The 21162-nt window shown below is 44.2% G+C and overlaps 1 protein-coding gene across 8 annotated transcripts in view; it reads left to right on the top strand.

Moving 5' to 3' along the window:
* The window catches only part of LOC144783823 (uncharacterized), a 982913-nt gene that overhangs the window by 78031 nt on the left and 883720 nt on the right, over positions 1-21162 (top strand). For all 8 annotated transcript variants that reach the window (XR_013601608.1, XR_013601607.1, XM_078662569.1 and 5 more), the window contains exon 2: positions 4592-10997. Coding sequence is in view for 6 of the 8 variants with exons in the window: in XM_078662569.1 (XP_078518695.1) it covers positions 4599-10997 (6399 nt within the window). In the remaining 2 variants the exon portion in view is untranslated. The remainder of the gene's footprint in view (positions 1-4591; positions 10998-21162) is intronic.

Genomic DNA, 21162 nt, shown 5'->3' with positions numbered 1-21162 from the left:
CAACACAGCCTAGCCCCTCTGGTAGCACATTTTGAATCAATGCTATTTTTCTCTAGGTCAAAGCTGAGAAATTCCCTGTGTATCCTCTCTCTGGTTAGGGGATAATTGGGAAAGCCTCCTGGTTAGAGTGGCCAAGACTGAGAAGGGCTTTGCGGTCTCATGTGCAAACTCAAAGTATGGATACTCAGGGCCCAGTGCATGCTTTATACAAAGCGATGGTGGGGGTGCTCTGAGAGTGAGGGAGGGAGTCAAGGGGTACTGTAACAAGAGTGAGCGGGTGTTGTTGCAGGAAGGGGCATTGTGATACAGAGGGGAAGGGGACTGTAAGCAGAGGGGCACTGAGAGACAGGTGAGAAAGGCACTGTGGAGAGACGGGCACTGGGATAGTTGGAGAAGGCCACTGTGGAGAGAGGGGCAATGTCGAAGCTAGCGGTGGGGCACAGTCACAGTGGCAGGGACGGGAGGTGTTCTTCAAGATGCTTGTGGCTGCAACGGTGCCCATTGCAGAAGGAAGAGGACGGGTCTGATAGAGACGAGATGGTTCTGGGATAGGTAGGAGCGTGGTACTAATACACTGACTGGCAGGAAGAAATGTTTTCACTTTCGGACTACCCTCAGCTGCTTCCCGTATTTTGTTTTTACGCTGCAAGGCCTTGTCTGGGCTCCTGAGACAGGCAGCTACTGGGCAGTTTCCTGCGGGTGCCACTGTGCAGGAATTTATCGATGGTGTCCCACGGCCAAGCCCTCTTCTGCCACCTGTAGGATAACAGTTGTGTGTAAAATAATGCACGCACAACTCGCCTAACCTTGCAGCTTTGGCTACACTGGAAAGCGCAGACTGCTGGGTAGCGCAGCTGAAATTATGCTCCCAGTTCATCGTTCGTGCAGTTTATACTGCGCATGACACAACACACCTGCCCTTCCCCCACCCTGAAGACCAGGCACTGGTGCACGCCAAAGCAAGCACACTAGCAGCATGCACCAAATCTGAACGAACAGCTGCACAAGCCTCGCTCGAGGCTGGGGCTTTTTAATGGCCTTTGCACAGTGCTGGCTGTGCATGGGAAAAAAATTCAATAGACCCGGCCATGAGAAATAGGTGCCGATGCTCAGCACCTGAAAGCACCTGCACAAATTAAGCTCTGCTTCTAAGTGTAAGTTAGGCAGGGCACAGCTCTTCCCCCAGCCATCCTGGCAGGATAGCCCGTCCTGTCCATACCTAGTCTCCTTTGTGTCGCTGTTTGGGAGTAATACACACACCCGACAGCCGAGGCATTCACAGTCATGTGACCCAGGACACTTTTAGAAGGCACAAATGGAGAAAGACAATGTTAAGTTTCTAAAAGTGGCATTTACAGAATTGTGACTTTAAATCTGACTTTACCATTAAAGAGGAATTTAAATTGCAATTCATTTGCGTCTTAAACTGCATCTCTCTATCTGTTCCCAATCCAAAGTTAGCGCTTATTGAATGTAATAAGGAGCTTAGTGTTAGTTAATGGGAGAGCTTTTCACTGCCAGGACATGTAAGATTTGAGTACCCGTATCCTACTTTACAAATATCATGCTCCCTGCCCTAGAAGCTATTAGGGCCTACCTGAGGGGTGAATTATAAGTATTAAGAATGAAGGTTTAGGAATACATTTATTTTGCCAAGTGAAAATTAAAACTGTGATACAGACTGCAGTGGCACCCCTGAAACATATTTTAAAGTGCCACTAGTAGCATTTAATTTACAGGCCCGAGTACAGATTGTACCATCTACTAAGGACTTACAAGTAAATTAAATGTGCCCAGTAGGCACTGGCCAATTTTACCATGTTTTAAGGAGAGAGCACAAGCACTTGTTAGCAGTGGTAAAGTTAACAAAAACAAATTCAGCAAAATAGGAGGGGTGGAGGCAGAATTTCAGGGGACTACCATCCAAGGGTGTAGGGTCAAACAGAACGGAGTTAGGGGTCCAGTATTCACTCTAGCCCTAGGGGGAGGTGGGTGGCAGCAAATCCCATCTTTCGCTGTTTAGCAACACGGATGGTTAAGGGAGCTTATAATACCCTGTTGCCCTTGGGAAGCTAGTGGGATAGTAATCAAATACCCAGCACATAGTTAGAAAAATGAGGGAGGGCATCCTGCCTTCAATACCCCAAACCCCCCAGCACATACACACACAAATCAAGCATTTCTTGTTCTAAGGCAGTAATGGGAGGGTGACCCGTTACTGAGGCAGCAGTTGGCTGCACCAGTGTAAAATAGTCTTTAACTGTCCCTACCTTGGGTGAGATGGGAGGGTTTTATTAAAAATAGTTTTCCTTGTGTGGCGAGCAGCATGCTGGCACCCAGTTCAGAGGACAGAGTGTTCTCCGCCCACCCCCACCGTGCCCCATGGCAAGGTTGGTTGAGGCGTGACACCTCAATTCAGTGGGTACCACTAGTGAATCCTTCACTCTCTGATGTTTCGTGGGATCACTGGCTGGTTTTGTATATACTGCAAATAAGATTTATGTTTTTTTAGCACATTTGAGCAGTAGCACTCCTAGGTCCTGAAGAATGCCGCAACATTGTATGGGTCACTGGCTGAAACATTTCAACCTTTGTGACTCACAAGCCGGTTGAATCATTTCCGTGTGCCACGCTGTTTTTAATCCTAGCCCAGGGTCGCTCTAATAAAGGGGCTTTGCGAATGCTGGACTTATTTTTAATCATCAGTTTTTCACTTGCTCTGCTTCCCACACCACCCCGCACTCCACAATTATGTAGTTAGTACATACCACTCTTAGTACAAAAACATCCCTGAGCTCCTCCCTCTCAGTTAAGGGGTAGTAGCCCGTAACGTGACTGGGTATCACAATACGAGGAGATTCCCAATAATGAAGCATGCTACCTACGGTGGGTGAGGGAAACTGTTCTATAAAAGGGTAATTCCTTGGTGATTAGGTTCCCAGCTAGGCTATTATTGTTTCTGGACCCAAGGGATTCTTTTTGTGTCATGAGGGTTTTATTCAACCCTTCCATCTTTTTCTCACCAGCCACTTGGCAGGACTGTTGATGTTTTATTTCCTTTTTTTTTACACACTGTCCTGCCAGCACATCAGTGTATATGTTGCACCACTACTCCTCGGCAGTCCAATTTGTCAGAGTAAAGGCTTTTCTTTAGTTTTTGTTCCCTCTCTGACCTGAAGATTCCTGGAGAGATCTGTGTAAGTGGATTGGGTGTAGGCTACGCAGCACCAGCTCAGCCCAGCAATGCTTTTTTGATACCCTTCCTCCAAATGTTTGTAAACATTTAGAGGGCTGGGCATTGTGGATATTTGAGCAGTGTCCACTATGAATGTGTGTAGATGGCATTGGACATTTACATTTTGCTATTATCACCAAAATGACCAAATGAAAGTTCATCAAACTTAGAAATGGGTTTTATAGCAGGGCAGCTGCAGTGCCTTTAAAATTTGGTAGAGTAATGGTCAGTGGTTTTCGGATTCTAACAGAGTACCAAAACATGTCACTTGCCTAAATTGGTTTTGCCATTTGAAGTTTATCAGTGTATACATTTTGATCCATTTACCCAATCTGCACCAGATTTGAGATGCTGAAGGTGTGAATTTCGAACGCAGTTTTCCCCAAGTTTATTGCACATCGGTAAAAATTGGAAGGAGGGAAGGTCATATGTATTAATGGTTGATACCTGTGTCTTCCTATGTAGATGTGCTGTCCATATCTTCAGAGGTGCAACTGTAGCTGTGTAATACAATCAGAATAAAGATGACGGTACTGCAGTCTTGAATTCGCTTAAGGCTTCCTCAGAAGCAATGGCCCAAATAATCTTATAAGAAAGATGAGACTGCAATTGGAAAATGAGGAAACACTCGGCCCATCAAAAATAAAAGTGTAGCACTGTGTGAAGTGGCTCAAACACAAGCCATTCACACTAATTCGATGTCCACATTTCCGTGAAAATGTAGAGTAACTGCTGAGTATAAGCTGCTGAAAGGTACACTTTATGAATCAATGAAAGCTAGAACATGGAAGCATTTGTTCAAGCCATTTTGTTGTATACGGAGCTTTTAGGACATGCATTTGTAGAAGTTGGAAAATGCTTGACACATGAAATTCATGAGAAAGAAAATTAACTTTGGTTGACGATCCTCTTTTTGCAGAAAAATAAGATATTTCCTTCTACTGGTATGTTAGCTGGTTTACCAAAAATGCTTCGAGTCTCAGGATGATATCTTGGAGTTTCAGGATGGACAACAATGACATCTTTTAAATGAATTTTAAGAATGCTTTATTCATAAATATGTGACATTCCATGGAATGTAATAGAACCCATTATTGATGAAAGGGTATTAAATACATTTTTAATTGTGTTTGTGAGTTTGAATAAGGCGGTCTAAGCTGTTTTCTAATGTTTAGAAATGTTAATTTGTTGATAGGACCCGGTCTAATAAAAAAGATATAAAATATGATACACTGATGTATGGATGGTTCAATGTACTTGTAGCTAACGCTGTCCTGTACTGTACCATTTCCAGGTTGTTGTTATCCGCTAGTTTAGATAAATGTCTCACGAGTTTCCCTTTCTCTGTTTGTGCAGGTCCATAATGCCTCACTGCTTTGCAAATGGCTGCAAAAATCACAGTGACCAGAACCCATTTGTCACCTTCCACGCTATTCCCAAAGACCCAGCACTGGTGAAAGCATGGGCTCATTGCTGCAGCATTGATGGGGTGGAGGATCTTGTGAACAGTGTGCTTTTAAATACCACTGAAGAGTATTACCTTTGTTCAGAACACATTGATGGAAGCACACTAGTATTTAGTGCTGAAAATAAATGCCTGTCGTCAGAAGGTAGGCTGCAGCAGGTGAACTATGAGTCTGAATCCTTGCCTATGGACGTTCAGCCTGACCATCTGGACCCAAGTGTGCAAACTTTACATTCAGATGCTAGGCCACAACAGGTGACTCGTGAACTTCATTTGCCTTCTTCGGACTGTAGACCACAGCAAGTGACTCATGGACCCCAATCCATGTCTGTAGACAGTGAACCACAGGAAGTGAGCCATGGCTCTCCTCTTCCTGCTGCCAAAAGTGAATCGGAACACACAATACAGAGATCCAAACCCTTGTCTAGAGACTGTACACTGCAAAAGGCAACCCACGATTTGCAGTCTAATCCCTTAGAAAGTACGCCACATCAGGGAAACTATGATATGCAACACATACCTGTTGATATTAAATCTCAACAGGTGATTCTTCGTTCTCAACTCATATCTGCAGAATGTGCACCACAGCAGATAACTCCTGATCCTCAGAACCTTCATCTGGACTCTAAACCACAGCAGAACAATCATGAAACTCAGTTACTGCCCCTTGGGTGCCACCCACAGCATAAGATGCATGATTCTACAACAACATGTATCGACTCTAGACTGCAAGCCATAGATCACAAATCTCAATTCCTACTTCCCGACCATAGTCCTCAATGTGACAACCACAATTCCCAGTGTGTTTCTGTAGCTTGTAAATCACAGAAGGTGAAGTATAATACTCCTTCCCTATTTATGCCATATAGAGCACACCTTTTAGACCACGATTACCAGTCCTTTTCGGTGGACTACAGTCTGCAACCAGAAGACTATGAATCTCAATCCATGCCTGTGGTCTGTACACAGCAGAAAACAAATAATGATTCTCAGTTGCTTAGTACAGACTGTGGATCACAGCACAACAACCATGAGTCTCATTCTCCATCTATGAACTACCAACTACAGCACATGAAGCATACATCTCTGTCCCTCTCATTAGACAGTAAATCACAACTCCTGAACCATGACTCTCCATACAGTTCCAAGGAATGCAGGTTACAACCCACAAATCATACACCTCTGTCTCTTCCTGTGGATGGTGGAATACAGCATGTCAACCAAGACAGCCAGTCTCTACTTTTGGCTTATACACAACACCAAATGTCCCATGGAACTAAATCTCTACCTATGGACTGTACACCAAAGAAAGCGAAATATGAATCTCACTTACTCGCTGAACACTCTACTCCACAGTCACGTACCCAGGAGTCTCCTTCCATTTCCACGGACTCTGGGTTACAGGAAAATAGCCGTGCACTACAATGCAGGCCCATGAAAGGTACACTGAAGCAGGTAAACCGTGATGTTCAAGTGGTTCACAAAGACTGTAGCCCACAGCAAAAGATGCATGATTCTTACTCCTTTTCTGTAGACTCTAAATGTTCAACTTTACAACAGGACTCTCAGTCACTAAATATGGGCTGTAAACCACCAAGCATGGACCACAATTACCAATCCTTGTCTGTGGACTGTAGTGCACAAGGGGTACATTATAATTCTCAATCTCCAATTATGGATTGTAGCCCAAAATGTGTCGATCAAGGATCGGAAACTATTTCAATGAATTATAGTAAACAATATGAGGACCATAAGTCTAAGTCTCCATCAGTGGACTCTAAATTGAAGGCTTTGCATCATGAAGTCCCGACTCCGACTATAGACTGTAGATTATCGCCATTGAAACTCGAGTTTCAGTCTCCTTCCTTGGATTCTAGACAACAGTCCATAAAATGTGAATCTCAGTCCCAGAATGCAAGCCAAGGTACTCGGCTCATGAATCACAAATCTCTTCAGCTTTCTGACCATAAACCACTGCCCATTAATGATCAATCTCACTCTTTGTCTACAGAGTGCAGACCAGTCACCAAGAATCTGAATTCCCATTCTATGACCACAAACCGCAGCATCTGTCGCATAGATGACTATTCGCTAATTCTTTCTAAGGACAGCATACCTAAGTGCATGAACCATGAAAGTCTATCAACAGCTATTGAAAGTAAGCAGCAGTCCGCGGACTGTGAGCCTCGATCCATGACAATCGAAAGCAGTAAAAAGCCAATTACCATTGAGGCTCAGCATCATTCCCAGGACCAAGAACCTCAGATATTACCTTGCAAAAGTAATCAACTACCCAAGGATGGAGCCCCTCTGTTCATTGCCACCACGAGTGAACCACAGTCCAAGGATAATGAAAGTAGTCAGCAACCAATTGACTTTGAGTCTCAGTCCATGTCTGTAAAAAGAAGCCATGTGTCCATGGACCAAGAACCTCAATCAATATGTTTTGAAAGTAGTTTGCAACTCTTAAATGGAGAATCTCAGTCAATGGATGTCACAAATAGGCAGCAGTGCATGGATGTTGAACTTCAATCCATGTATTTCAATAGCACAGAGCAGTCCATGTATCCTAAACCTCAATGCATGCCCAAGGACACTGAATCACAATGCATTCCTATCGAAACTATACAGCTACATCAAAACACTGAACTTCAGTCATTGCCTATTAAAAGTGGAGAGCAGCTGGAGGACTCTAAGCCCCAATCCATAACCATCAATAGTAGGCCACAGTCCATGGATATTGAATCTCAGTCCATTCCTGTGGTAAGTAGACAGCAGCCTATGGATGTTGAATCTCAGTTCATGTCTATTGAAGCTAGACAGCAGTCCATAGATGTTAGATCTCCACCCAAACCTATACTAAGCAGGCAGCAATCTGTGAAAGCTGACCCTGACTCCATGCCTATTAAAAGTAGGCAGCAGCCTTTAGATGGTGAGCCTCCTTCCACACCAATAACAGCTGAACAGCAGTCCATAGATGTTGATCCTCAGTCCATGCCTATTGAACATACACAGCAGCCCTTAGCAGGTGAAATTCAGCCCATGCCTATTGCAAGTAACCAGCAGCCTACTAAAAATAGTCTGCAGCCCATATATTCTGAACGACAGTTGACAGCTATTGAAAGTAGAATCCTGCCCCTTGATGGTGAGCTTCAAACCTTGCCTATTGGAAACGGACATCAAATCGATTGGAAACCTCAGTTCACACCTATTGCAACTGCACAGCCATCCATGGATGCTGAACTTCAACCCATGCTTATTGAAAATAGACAGCAGGCCACTGACTCTAACCTTCAATCCATACCTATCAATAGTAGACATCTGCCTGTAGATGCTGATTTTAAATCCATACATACTGAAGGTAGAGAGCAGCCCATAAGTGGTGAACCTCAGTCCATTCTTTTGGAGAGCATACAATCGCCTGTCAATTGTGACCCTCAATCCACACCTATTGAAAATAGAAAGCAGTCAGTACACCTTGATGGTGAACTTCCGTTAAAGCCTAGTGAAAATAAACATCAGTCCTTATGCAATGAACCTCACTTCATGGATATAGAAAGTAGACGGCAGACCATAGAATTTGAGTCTCTTATGGATGGTAAGACTGAACTAAACACTTCCAAAAGGAGGGAGGAGTCCACAGACCCTGAGCTGCTACCTATGCATGTTGAAATTAGACAGCAGGGCATACATGATGAACATCATTCTATACCTATGGAAAGGAGATTGCAACCCATCGACTCCCAACCTGAAACCATAGCTATTGACGGTAAATGCAAACCCATGGATCTAGAACCTGAAGATCTGCCTAGTTTGAGGAAGCAACAGACGATGGACCATAACAATCAAATCATGCTCATTGAAAGTAGACGAGCGCCTCTTAAACCTGAATCCCAGAACTTATATGTGGAAAGTAAGCAGGTGCCTATAGATGGTGGATCTCAGTCTGTCTCTGTGGAAGGTAGACAGCAAACTGTTGATCCTGAACCTAAGTCCGTACCATATCAAAGTAAACTTCTCACTGTGGACCCTGCACATCGTTCCATAGAGGTGGGAAATAGGCCGCACCCCATAGATGATGAACATCAATGTATGACTGTGGTGAAAGAACCTCAAGCCCTGCCTTTTGACAATAGTCAACAGTCCATGTATCAAGAGTCTCATTCTACACCCATCAAATGTAAACAGGAGCTTATGGACCTTCATCCTCAATCCATGTTTATTGAAAGTAGATGGAAACTGATGGGTTCAGGGCCCAAAGAAAGTAGACTGCAATCCATGAATCCTGACCCTCAGTCCATACCTTTGGAAAGTAGACTGCAATCCATGAATCCTGACCCTCAGTCCATACTCGTGGAAACTAGACCGCAACCCAAGAACCTTGCCCTTCGATCCATACCAGTTGAGAGGAGACAGCAGTCCAATGAGCCTGAGCCACAGTCCTTGTATATGGAAAGCAGGCAGCAACCCCATGACTATGAAGCAAAATCAATAAATGTTGAAAGTAGACTGCAACCTGTTGGCCCTGAATCTCATTCCTTATCATTGAAAAGTAAAATGCCCTCCATGAACCCTGAACCCCTCTCCATGCATTTGGAAGTATTTGAGCCACCCATACTCGATCATCAGTATATGCCTATGGACAGTAGACAGGAGCCTATGCATCAAGAACCTCAAACCCTGCCTATTGAGAATAGGCAAGTCCTTGCATCTCAAAAACCTCTTTCTGCACCGATCAAATGTAAACAACAGGACATGGACCTTGAACCTCAGCCTGTTGCTGTTCAAAGTAGACTGAAATTGACAGGCATGTGTTCAGGATCAGGGCCCACTGAAAGTATTGAGCGATCCATGAATCCTGACCATCTGTGCTTAACTATGGAAAGTGGACAGCAAGTAATGGACACTGATCCTCAGCCCATAACTGTGGAAAGTAGACAACAACTCTTTGAACCTGACCCTCAAATCATACCATGTGAAAGTAAACTGCCCACCATGGACCCTGAACATCACCCCATACATAAGGAAAATAGGCAGCAGCCCATCAATGATGAACAGCAGACTATTCCTATGGACAGTAGAGGGCGACCAACAGTCCAAGAACCTCAAGCCATGGCTATTGAAAATACACCACAACCCATGTATCAAGAACCTCATTCCGCGCACATAGAGTGTAAACAACAGCTCATACATCTTGAACCTCAGCCTATAACTATTCAAAGTAAACAGAACCCAGTAGATATGTATTCAGGTACAGGGCCCATCGAAAGTAGTCAGCAGCCCATGAATTCCGACCCTCAATCCTTAACAATGAAAATTAGACAGCTACCCCTAAATCCCAACCCTCAGCCTATACCTGTGGAAAGTAGCCAGCAACCCATGGACCATGTCCCTGAATCTCTTCTTATCAAAAGTACACAGGCCCTTTTAGATGATGACTCGTATTTCAAGCTCCCTGAAGGTAAACACCACCTTGAACCTGAATCCATATCTATTGAAGGTGAACCAAACCCCATGGAACCTGAACCTGAGGACATGCCTATCGAAAATACACAGCAGCCCTTGGATGCTGATATTCGATTTATACCTATCAAAAGTGTACAGCACCATGAACAAAGTGAACCCCAGTCTAGCAGTATGGAAAAAAACCAAAAGCCAGAAGATCCTGAGCTCCAATTTACACTGATCGAAAATAAACTTTTATTAGAAGATGACTCCCAGGACCCGCCTATTAAAAGTAAACAGCAACCTGTGGGCAATGAATCATCAGAACCCATATGTGTTGAAAGAAGACAGCAGCCCAAGGACCACAAACATCAGCCTATACCTTGGAAAAATAGCTGCCATCCTGTTGACAAAATATCTCCACAACTACCTATCGAAAGCAGAGAGCCACCACTGACACCGGACCATCAGTCCTTGCCTTTGGGAATTAGGCATCAGCACATGGACTGTAAGACTGAATATGTGCCTTTAGTGTGTCGACAGCAACCAGTCGACAAGGACCCTCAATTCAGATCTTTCATAAATAGTCAACATCCAGTGAACCAACAGCTGCAGTCTTTCTATGTGCCCTTCAGACATCAGTACTTGCATCATGAACCCGAAGCCTTGTCTATGGATTGCAAAACAGAGAATGTAAAGAGTCTTCAGTTGCAGTCCCACCACACAGATTGTAGATCAACAAACAGTCAGCAGAGACTGAAGCCTGATGCTGTTTGTTCAGTGGAAATGGACAGTCCCCTCCAACCTCGTGACTGCACCATGAAGAATCTGGAGGAATGCAGTAGTAGACAGGTGAGCCATGATCTGTATTTGCACTTGCTTTAGATTACAGTTTGATGTATTTTTCTCAGTTTCATTGCAGTTAGTTGGTGGAGTTCTGTCTTTTAGAGGATACCCAATTGATTCTGGTAAACTGTGTGGTGTTGAAGGCTCATCTGAAATTAATGACTGGAACATCTTTTAGCACATGGCTACAAATTGTGGTTAATAATTTTCTCTTCTTCACTATAGATAAACAACTCTTAAGAAAACGTTGTCAATGACTGTATCTTATCTCCCAGTGTGCTGTGAATAATAGTTTCACGTTTTTCACGTGATGAGAGTCCAAGATCTTTTAGTAGTAGCTATCCTTGGTCGAAGCCGAAGTTAATGGCTTAAAAAACTGAACATCATCCAGCGCATTTGACCTTCATCTCTGCAACCCTTTACTGTATTGTTGTTAAGTTCTGTACATATCAATGCAAACATGTAAACTTGAAATGGCTTCTGACAGGATGTTTAATCATGTCTGTAGGTTTCTATGTCAGTATGCAAACCTTTTGTATTGAAACATGGTTAAGTAAATTCACGCTTTGAGTTCATAAAAGCACTGGTGCTGATTCCTTCCATAGTAAACTGTGTTATTACGACTTTGCTTGCGCCCAACAGGCTATGGTGATGAGGGCAAGGAGTGAGGAAGCAGTTAACTGCTGAAAAAATGTAAGCCCCTTCAGACTTTCGAACGATGCCTCTAATGCCCCCACTCTCTGTACTGATGCGGGCTCCCCTTCCGGGGCAAATGGGGCAAGAAGCTGAGGAACCCTAAGCTCGCCACTCAGCTGTCTATTACTTCCCCGATCTATACAGGAAGACTATCTAATGACCTTAACTCATTTAATAATTGGATTATGAACACAGCCAATGAACTAGTATCCTCATCTCAATCCTGTAAACTAAGGTCAACTCCATTGGCACCCTGGTTATCCCCTACCTTTGCAGAACAGCACTGCACACAGCTTGAATGCAAATGGTGTCAGGCCTACAAACCTGAGGACCTGCCCCGCTTCCAGACTGCCCAAAAATTCTATCATAAGCTAATCAAGGAAAGCACGAAAGCTAACGTCACCACCCAAATTGACGAGGCTCATTACAACCCAAAAATAATATTCAAAGTCTGAAAATCTTTCCTACAACCCAAAGCCCTCTCCATGTATATTCCCCCCTCTCAAGCCCTCTGTGAGCAGATCTCAGCCTTCTTTGATGAAAAAATTCAGACCATACAACAGGGCATTTCATCCTCCATAGCACATAACTGCCCATCTCTCAGACAGCCCTTTCAATGCCATTACTGCAAGACTGGACGCCTTTCAGGAGATATCACACTCACAATCTTGCAAGGCCATCCTTTCCGGTAAGTCTGGCTCTCCCAATGAACCATGCCCACCAGCCACCCTCCCCATGGCCATCAATGCAGCCAACCACTTAATGAATAAGATTCTTAACACTTCTATATCTATGGCTGACATTCCTACAGCTTGGAAACTGGCAGTCGTTAAACCCCTAAAAAAAGCCCCTTGCAGATCCCACCAGTCAGTCAATAATCTTTATTCGGTCCAATCTCTCTACTCTGTGCATTGACTGAAATGCTGGATAAAATTGTAATTGGCCAACTCACTCCATTTCTAGAAAACTCTAGTTCATTACATTCCCGACAGACCCAAGCACCCATTGGAGTCAGTTCCACTAGACATTTCAGAGACAATCAAAATGACTGTGGATGTTGGCAACAATGCAGTACTGATAGTGCTTGATCTCTTTGCAGCGTTTGATACCATCTTATCCTTTAATGGATCCAAGAAACCAGCATCTCCCATAAGAATCTGTCCTGGATCAAACCTTTCTTGACTGGCAGGAGACAAATGGTAGTCCTAGGACAATTTTCATCAGCAGAAAGACAGTGACATTGGGAGTACCACAGGGCTAATCCCTTAGCACTGTACTATTTAATATCTATATGGCTCCCCTTATTTCCCTGATAGTCTCATTTGGAATCGCTACCACATCCTACACTGACAAACCACAGTTGATTCTATCCCTTGGCAAATGCTTGTTCGGTTCTGAACAAAATTTCCAAAATTGTTTCACCATTGTCATCCTGTGGCTGCAAAATCGTTACCTTAAATGCAACACAGATAAAACCGAAATCCTACTATTAGACAAGTCAAACCTGTTCACCTGATCCAATGTTGGCCCAACTTCCAGCCACCTGGCACAGAGGCATTCCTAAAACTTCTAGGGGCACAATTTCAACACCGCCCTCTCCTTCCACCCACAAGCTCTGGCAGTAGCAGGAATTTGCTTCGATCAAATGAAATCCCTTCAAATGTTTTTCAATTGTCTTCCAGTGGCCGCCAGGAAAACAGTTACCTTCGCCCTAATCACTTCCAGACTTGACTATTGTAATAGTCTATACGCAGAAGCTACCAAAGAGCTACTCCATAAGCTCGAGATGGTACAACGTGCCTCTGCTAGACTGGTGCTGAAACTTCCCAAACGGAGCTCATCCTCCACATCCCTTGAAAAACTACTCTGGATCCCAATCCAATCCAATCCAATAAACTTTATTTCGCTATTGTTCTATTGCATATAAAGTACATAACAATTTTCATTTCAGTAAATGAACAAGATGAAAAGTTACAATAAAACAAAGGCCTATAAACAAACTTTAAAATTGTTAGAGCTGGAATTACACCATAAGAATTCATTTAAAGTGCATTACAATGTCATATAGATGAGATGGGGACACGTTTATATTGCAAATTCATAGGCCTGCATAATTTAACATGTCAAAATTGTTCTCCTAATCTTTACGGAGCACCACAGAAAGGAGGCCACAGAATAACAATGGGATCTCATAGCTTTTGTGTAAAATACAAGGCTACTCGACAATGTCTAAAGCCATGTGTACGTAAAACCAGTAAAATATATCTTTTCCTCTTGGGCAGTGTAAATGCTACAGAAGAGTAAAATATGTAGATTTGTTTTGGGTAAAAGCCTGTCGCAAGGGCAGGGTGGCAAATCTTTCACTGAGTACAAATTACTTGAATGGTCTAACATCAGCAGAATATAGTTTATTCTGAATCTTACCAAGACAAAACAGTGCTGGAGATTGGAGACTGTAGCTAAATAGGAGTGCAAGTCATGTGTTACACGAGGGATTGCTAAATATGTTGGCACTGTCCACTTTAGAGGGATAGATTCTCTTCTTTCACTCTACCGTTTCTAGAAAAATTTACTTGATTCTTAGTTTGCAAATAAGTATGCATGTGTGGGGATCCTAGTATAGTTCCACTAGGTCCAATGACCTCAGTATATTTTTGACATATTGTAACCACCTTATTTTATGTGCACAGTCCAATTTCTGACTGCCCCTAATAATGCTTTGATTCAGGTTTACCGACTCTCTTCTCCATATGGATTAATTTAGCTGTACCATCTAACAGGAATATAGGCCTATAATCGTTGGGCAGGGCCTTATCCCCTTTCTTGTATATCAGGATAATGATAGTTTTCCCAAGAATTTGGTGGGCCCGTCACACCAATGATAGTCACTATATTTGTTAATAACAGCGCCAATAGCTCTTGGTATACTAGAAAAAAAGTCTATAGGTACCCCATGTGTCCCAACAACCTTATCCATGCTGCACTGTGCCAGACCACACCCTCTCTCTGCTAGATCAGCTAGAAGCAGCTATCTGCGTAGAATTAAGGGCAATCTCCCCAGTATCTGAGGCGCCAAAGATTTTCTTAAAGTGCACCACCCAAACTTCTTTTGCTACATGTAAATCTAAAGACTGGTCACTCTCATTTTCAAAGAGAGGCACATTTACCACTTTTCAAAACTCTGTACTGTTATTTCTGACTGCTGCTGATCTCAGACTCTCCCATGCTTCCTCCTTCAGCGTCCTCACTCTGGCATTTCGAGCCTTCTCATACTGTAATTGCAAGTCCTTCACTAAAGACTCGTTCTGGGACGCTGCCTAAGGGCTGCATGGAGGTTTTTTAAGGAATTCGAGCAGTCTGAATTAAATATCGGGCACTTGACTGCTGGGTCTTAGGGCATGGCCTTGACAGGCTTAATTTTATATAGCCAAGGAGTTCCTCCAAAGCCCTCATAGCTTCTCGTGGGTCGGGTTAGGTTCCAAACATGTCAAGATCTCAGTCTGTTTATGGGCCATAATCAATAGGGAAAACTTTTCCGTGTTAACCTTCTCCCAGTTCAAAATAAATCCATTTCTCCTATTGATCAGTGGTTTTGGTACTTTAGTCTCTTTGAGTTAATTAAATTGGGCATTCCAGGCTAACACACAGCAGAGGGCAGCATGGTCACTAAAGCTAAGCGGTCTAAACTGTACTTGTAAAATTTATTTGAGTAAAACTTCAGACACCAGAATATAATCAATTGTAGGACCATTTTTATGGTACCAAAGGTTTTTTCTAATTGGCCTGTATGTAATAATTATGATTACCTTCCTAATTGTAAATAACCTGTTTAATACATTACCATATTCGTTGTGAACAAAATGTGACATTACCTCCCCCTCCCCTTGACCTTTAACTAGCCCACACACCGGACTGGCTAGATCTTGACAATTATGAATATTGAGATCACCTGCCCATAAAATGTGTAAACATTTGGGGTATGTGATGGTGATAAGATCTAGCTCCTTTTCTAGTATGCCAACTACCTCTGCCATGTTGCCATCAAATGTGTTGTTATAATAATGAATTAAGATCCAGTCCAAATCAGTACAGTCTTCGCATAACAATATCTGGAAAGAAGGCGATTCATTCCAAAAGTTTAACACCTTTATTCTGAAAGAGTGAGAACATAATTATTAGACCGCCTCTCACTTGGCCTACCCTAGACGGGGTTGCTGGGGTTTGAAAGACTGATAGCCTTCTAAGAACATAAGGCCGGTTTCTCACGTCTCCCGAAAATACAAGATGTTATAGTTTCCAACTATGTTTATCCAGTCAGGGTTACTCTAATTCGGCCTTATGCTTGCGACATTCCAAGTAATGAAATGTTATCCCTGCAAGCCCTTCTCTCACGTTCTTGCTTCTTTGTGGCCCAAGGTGCAGAGTAGGCAATTTCTTGGCAGCCCTCAGAATCGATGCCCAGACATTAGCATGGATCCAAGCCCTCGGGCGAATTATTGGTCCTTATTTCAAATCTAGTTGGTTCTATCGCCCGTGAATAAAGGGATCAGAGAGATCAGGGAGGTGTATTGACCCTCACATAAGGCTCGGACCATCTTATTCGTGGGTCTTTTAAAAAAAAAAAAAAAACAGGTACCTCAGAAATTTGGGAATAGGAAGAAGGTGTATTTGGTAGTATTCCCAGCAGATACCCCACCAATCTGTAATCATTAAGCATAATTACTATACAGTCACCTCCCAGCGATTTTGGAGAGGAGCCCACCCTTCGTGCCATAATCATAGAATTGCTAAGTAGATAATCCTTCTTGAAAGATCTGGACAGCCAATGTAGAGCTTTTGCCATAAGCTGTTCTGTCGATTCAACCTGATCTACTTTCATCTCAGGAACACTTGCCAGAATTAGAACATAGGGGCATGCAGCTGGGGGTAAATCAAGGGTGCGCTTCCTCACACTCTCCTCACGAGCCACTTCCCCCCTCCCTCTTCCCCCTCCTTCTGCTCCTTTTGACTTTCAAGATCATAGGCTGTCTTCCCACTGTTGTTCCCCCTTCTGCTAGCTGGACCCTCTCCTCTTGGGGGTGAGACTGGGGATGAGAATGCGGGTCGATTTTACTGAATCCCAGCGTCTTAAATTGTGGATGTCCAGTAGTGCAGCCCCAACCTTCTCCTTCTAAGCTTCTTCCTACTCTCAGTGGGTGCTCTATCCTGTTCAGTGGTATTCCATTGCCTACTCTACTGTCAGGTCGCACTGATACTGGCATCGGTATTGGTACTGGCACTAAATAGCGCGTAGTGTGTTGTATCTCCTGCTCACCCTGACCCCTGTTTCACCTTCCTATCTGTGATTCCCCCCTCTTGTACTTTAGGCCGTTTGGCATTTATAAGGAAATTTTAACTTTCTTCAATCTTGTTAATAACAGTTGTAATAATAACGAAAAGACGTTTTCCATTCTTTGACATAAATCATTAACCATTATAGTGTATTTTAGAACAGTTTCTATATTTGCTGCGCGGTCTGTGCCTTAAGTCCCATTGGTGCAGTTTATTCTTTGAACCAGTCCCTTTTTTTTTTACCAGAGGTCACATGGGGTTAATATCCTTATCCTCAGTCAGATGTAATCGCCCCCACCGCTTCAGCCTCTTGTCCAGATGATTATCCCTCTCATAGGGACGCTGACAGTCCGCCTAAACCCACCTCTAGGCCACTAGCACATACTACCAGAACCGTCCCCTTGCATCCGTCCCCCTGCTTGCCCGAACATACCTCTCTAAGAGATATTGATAATCTGCACCGCAGATCCTCCGAATTAACACGGAGCATCCACAAATCGATTCTGGACCTAAAGCACCTCCTTCACATCACTGAACTCTCCTTCTCGAATCTCAGGCTCTCACAGAATGCGACCCATATTCCCTTCATGAAGCCCATCCTTCACCCTCTACCCCTTTCCCTGAGACACCTGCGCCCAAGAAAACAACCTTGTCACCTCTCGGAGAAGGAAATTCTTGCTCTCCTCCACACCTACAAACCCACCCCTAGCACGATCAATCCCTCTTAACTCACGGAGGAAGAAGTGGCTGACCTCCTCAGTAGTTACGACCCTGCCTTTGACAACCCCTTACACTTGAGGGAAGAACACCCTATCCGTACCGTTGCAACCAACCCTAACAGATCTGCTACCATCTGCACCAGAGGGGTGGTTAACAGCAACCTAGCTAAAATTGACACCGCAGCTGCTATCCTTGACAATCACTCCTACCCCTCCCTAGTCGGCCTCCTAATAAACTGCCGGTCAGCTGTAAAGCATGCATCTGATGTAGCCGACCTCATTCTGAGTCATAAGTCGGACCTAACGATCTTGACTGAATCCTGGCTCAAGGATTACTCAGCGCCCTACCTAGACCTCTTAGTCCCGCCCAACTATAACATTGTAAGGTTGGATAGGCACCCAAAGAAAAAAGGGGGTGGCATTGCCTGTATCCACCGCTCCAACCTCATTGTTACGGAACTGCCAGTGGACCCCATAGACTCCTGCGAATACCTTGTGCTCTCCATCTCCAACAACAAGTCTCAGCTGTGCAAACTTCACATCTTTTACCACCCCCCAGGCAAGAACAACTCCTTTACGGACCTCCTCATGGAAATCATCACAGCCAAGGTTTCTCCAAACTCTAATGACATTTTCCTTGGCGACTTTAACCTGCATTGGAACGATCCTAAGGACCCTCAGGTCAATGCCATCAGAGACTTCTTGGCTGATCAAGCCCTTACCCAAGCCTGCTTCCTCCCTACTCATTCGAAAGGCGCCATTCTAGACTGAATCATTGCTAAGGAATCAGCGGTCACACTTCTCTCTATTGACCCCTGCGATTGGTCTGACCACCATGCCATCACCTTCCTCCTGCCCAGCACCCACAAAACATGGACACCTCAACCCGTGATTCTTAAACAATGGGCTAGAGACACTAAGAACCTTGATCATGAGAAACTGGAAGCACGTTGTGTGTCCGACCTCCCCCGCCCCCTCAGTGCATCTCGGTCAACAACCTAGCGACTCATTACTCCTCAACCATATCCGACATTCTCGATAACCTGGCACCACTAAAATGAAAAAGAACCCAGGTCAAAGACCGAAACCCCTGGTACAGCGGATCCCTCAACAAGGAGAGGAGATCCCTTCGACAGACTGAACGAAACTGGAAACAACACCCTTCAGCAGCACATCTAAAACTTCTCCATCAGGCTAGAAATGCCTACAATAAGAAAATCTTCAACACTAAAAAAGAATTCTTTAGATCTGAACTAGAGAATACCAAAAATCGACCTCGCAAGCTGTACGACTTGGTCAAACACCAATCTAACAAACTAGCGAAAATCACCAAAGAAACACCTAAACCCCTAATATCAAGCGAGGAATTCTCTTCCTTCTTCTGCGACAAAATCACTGCCCTTGGAAATGAACTTAAATCCGCTACTCACAACCAAAACCTAAATCCGCCTGCTCCACCTTCTCTCTCCGCGCTGTCCTCCCAAACCACACCCAAAAACCTAGCGCACTGGTCCAAATTTAAAACCTATGACGAACATTCTATCTCGAGAATTCTTACCTCCTTAAAACAGAAGAATCACTTCAATGATCCTCTCCCCTCTAACTGCCTAGCTGCCGCCTCTCAGACTATCATCCCTTCCTGGACCTCAATAATCAACGCCTCTCTCTTACAGGGCTCAATTCCTGACTTGCTCAAAGCTGGCCAAGTTATCCCCATCCTAAAAAAACAACGCTGGACCCTGCCTCTGCCGAGAACTATAGATCCATATCCAACATCCCTCTCCTTGCCAAAGTTCTGAAAAAATGTGTGCAACAGCAGCTAAGCCTACACATCAACAACGTTCACTTGCTTGATGACTTCCAATCAGGGTTCAGACCTGGTCACAGCACGGAATCCACCCTCCTCCACATAGTGGATGACGCCCTCCAAGCCCTCGACCTAGGCAAAACTTGTCTCCTAATCCTCCTAGACCTGTCCTCTGCCTTTGATACGGTTAACCACAAAATTCTCTTAGAATGTCTCAAACTTTGGATGGGGTTGGATGGCACGGTCCTTGAATGGTTTAGATCCTTCCTCGAGTACCGCTCACAGAGCGTCTTCATCAACGGTAATATATCCGCACCCTCTCCGGTTAAGGTTGGAGTCCCCCAAGGATCAACCCTATCCCCTCCCTCTTCAACCTTTACCTTGAACCTCTTACCGAGGTGCTATGTGCCGCCAACATCTCGTACCTTATGTACGCTGACGATACTCAGATCTACATAAAAATCTCTTCCCCTGAGGACATTCTCTCCCTGAACGAGGCCCTGAAGCTGACAGTCCACTGGCTCACCGCCAACCAGCTGAAACTCAACGCAAGTAAAACTGAATTTCTCCTGATCTCCCCACCCAAACCCAATCCAGACATCCAGGAATGGATCAAGATCATCACAGCGCTAAACTGCCCTCCTACCATTGTTGACTCTGCAAAATCTCTTGGAATAACCCTTGACGGCAGCCTGAACAAGCGGGCCATATAAACTCGATGGCCAAAACGGCCAGATTCCACCTGAGTTACCTAAGAAACCTAAAACCCTTCCTTGATGTGACCGACCTAAAAAAACGGCAACTCAGGCACTAGTTATTTATAGACTAGAATATGGATGCTCTACTCTTGCAGGGCTACCCAAGAACTCCCTGGCCCCTTTGAATGCCTGCCTCAACACTGCCGCCAGACTCCTTACTGGCTCAAGGAAATTCGACCACATCTCCCCCCACCTCAAAGCTCTGCACTGGCTTCCCCTAGAGGCCAGAATCCAATTTAAACTGGCCTGCATTACTCACAAAGCCCTCTTCTCCAATTCCCCTCCATTTCTTGTACAAAAACTCCTGTTATCCAGAGGAGCCAGAAACTCTCGATCTGCCAAAGACCTGCTGCTGCAACCAGCACGCTTCCGGAAGAACAAAACCTACAATCAGGCCTTTTCTGGGGCCGCGCCAAGAATCTGGAACTCTCTCTCCCACCCACCATCAGAAGACTTCCGTCCTTGGCACACTTTAAGAAGGAAACCAAAACCTTCTTAATGGGAAAATACCTTGCCTAACGAATACTTTACAATCACCGCATTGACTTACCCAACTCTCCACCTCAGCAATATCCATGGCTTATACGGATGATACCTTTTCTGCACTCCTGGGCATCCCACCAAGAGCTGAGACTGCATGCCTTCTTGTATTATGTATCTACTTGTTTTAACTTTTATATCATATGTAGCCTGGACTTTCAACGTGCAGCGTGCTTTTCTTGTATAATGTATCCCCTACCTTTCCCAATTTATCCCCCCCGTCCCTACGATTGTATAGTACCCTTTAATCCTGTAAAGCGCTCTGATACCCTCACGGGTCTGGTTCGCGCTCTATAAAACTATATAATAAATAAATAAAT

Source organism: Lissotriton helveticus, chromosome 10, assembly GCF_964261635.1.
Source record: "Lissotriton helveticus chromosome 10, aLisHel1.1, whole genome shotgun sequence".
NCBI lineage: Eukaryota > Metazoa > Chordata > Amphibia > Caudata > Salamandridae > Lissotriton > Lissotriton helveticus.
The sequence above is the reverse complement of the archived record's forward strand: the minus strand, read 5'-3'. Positions and strand labels throughout refer to the sequence as shown.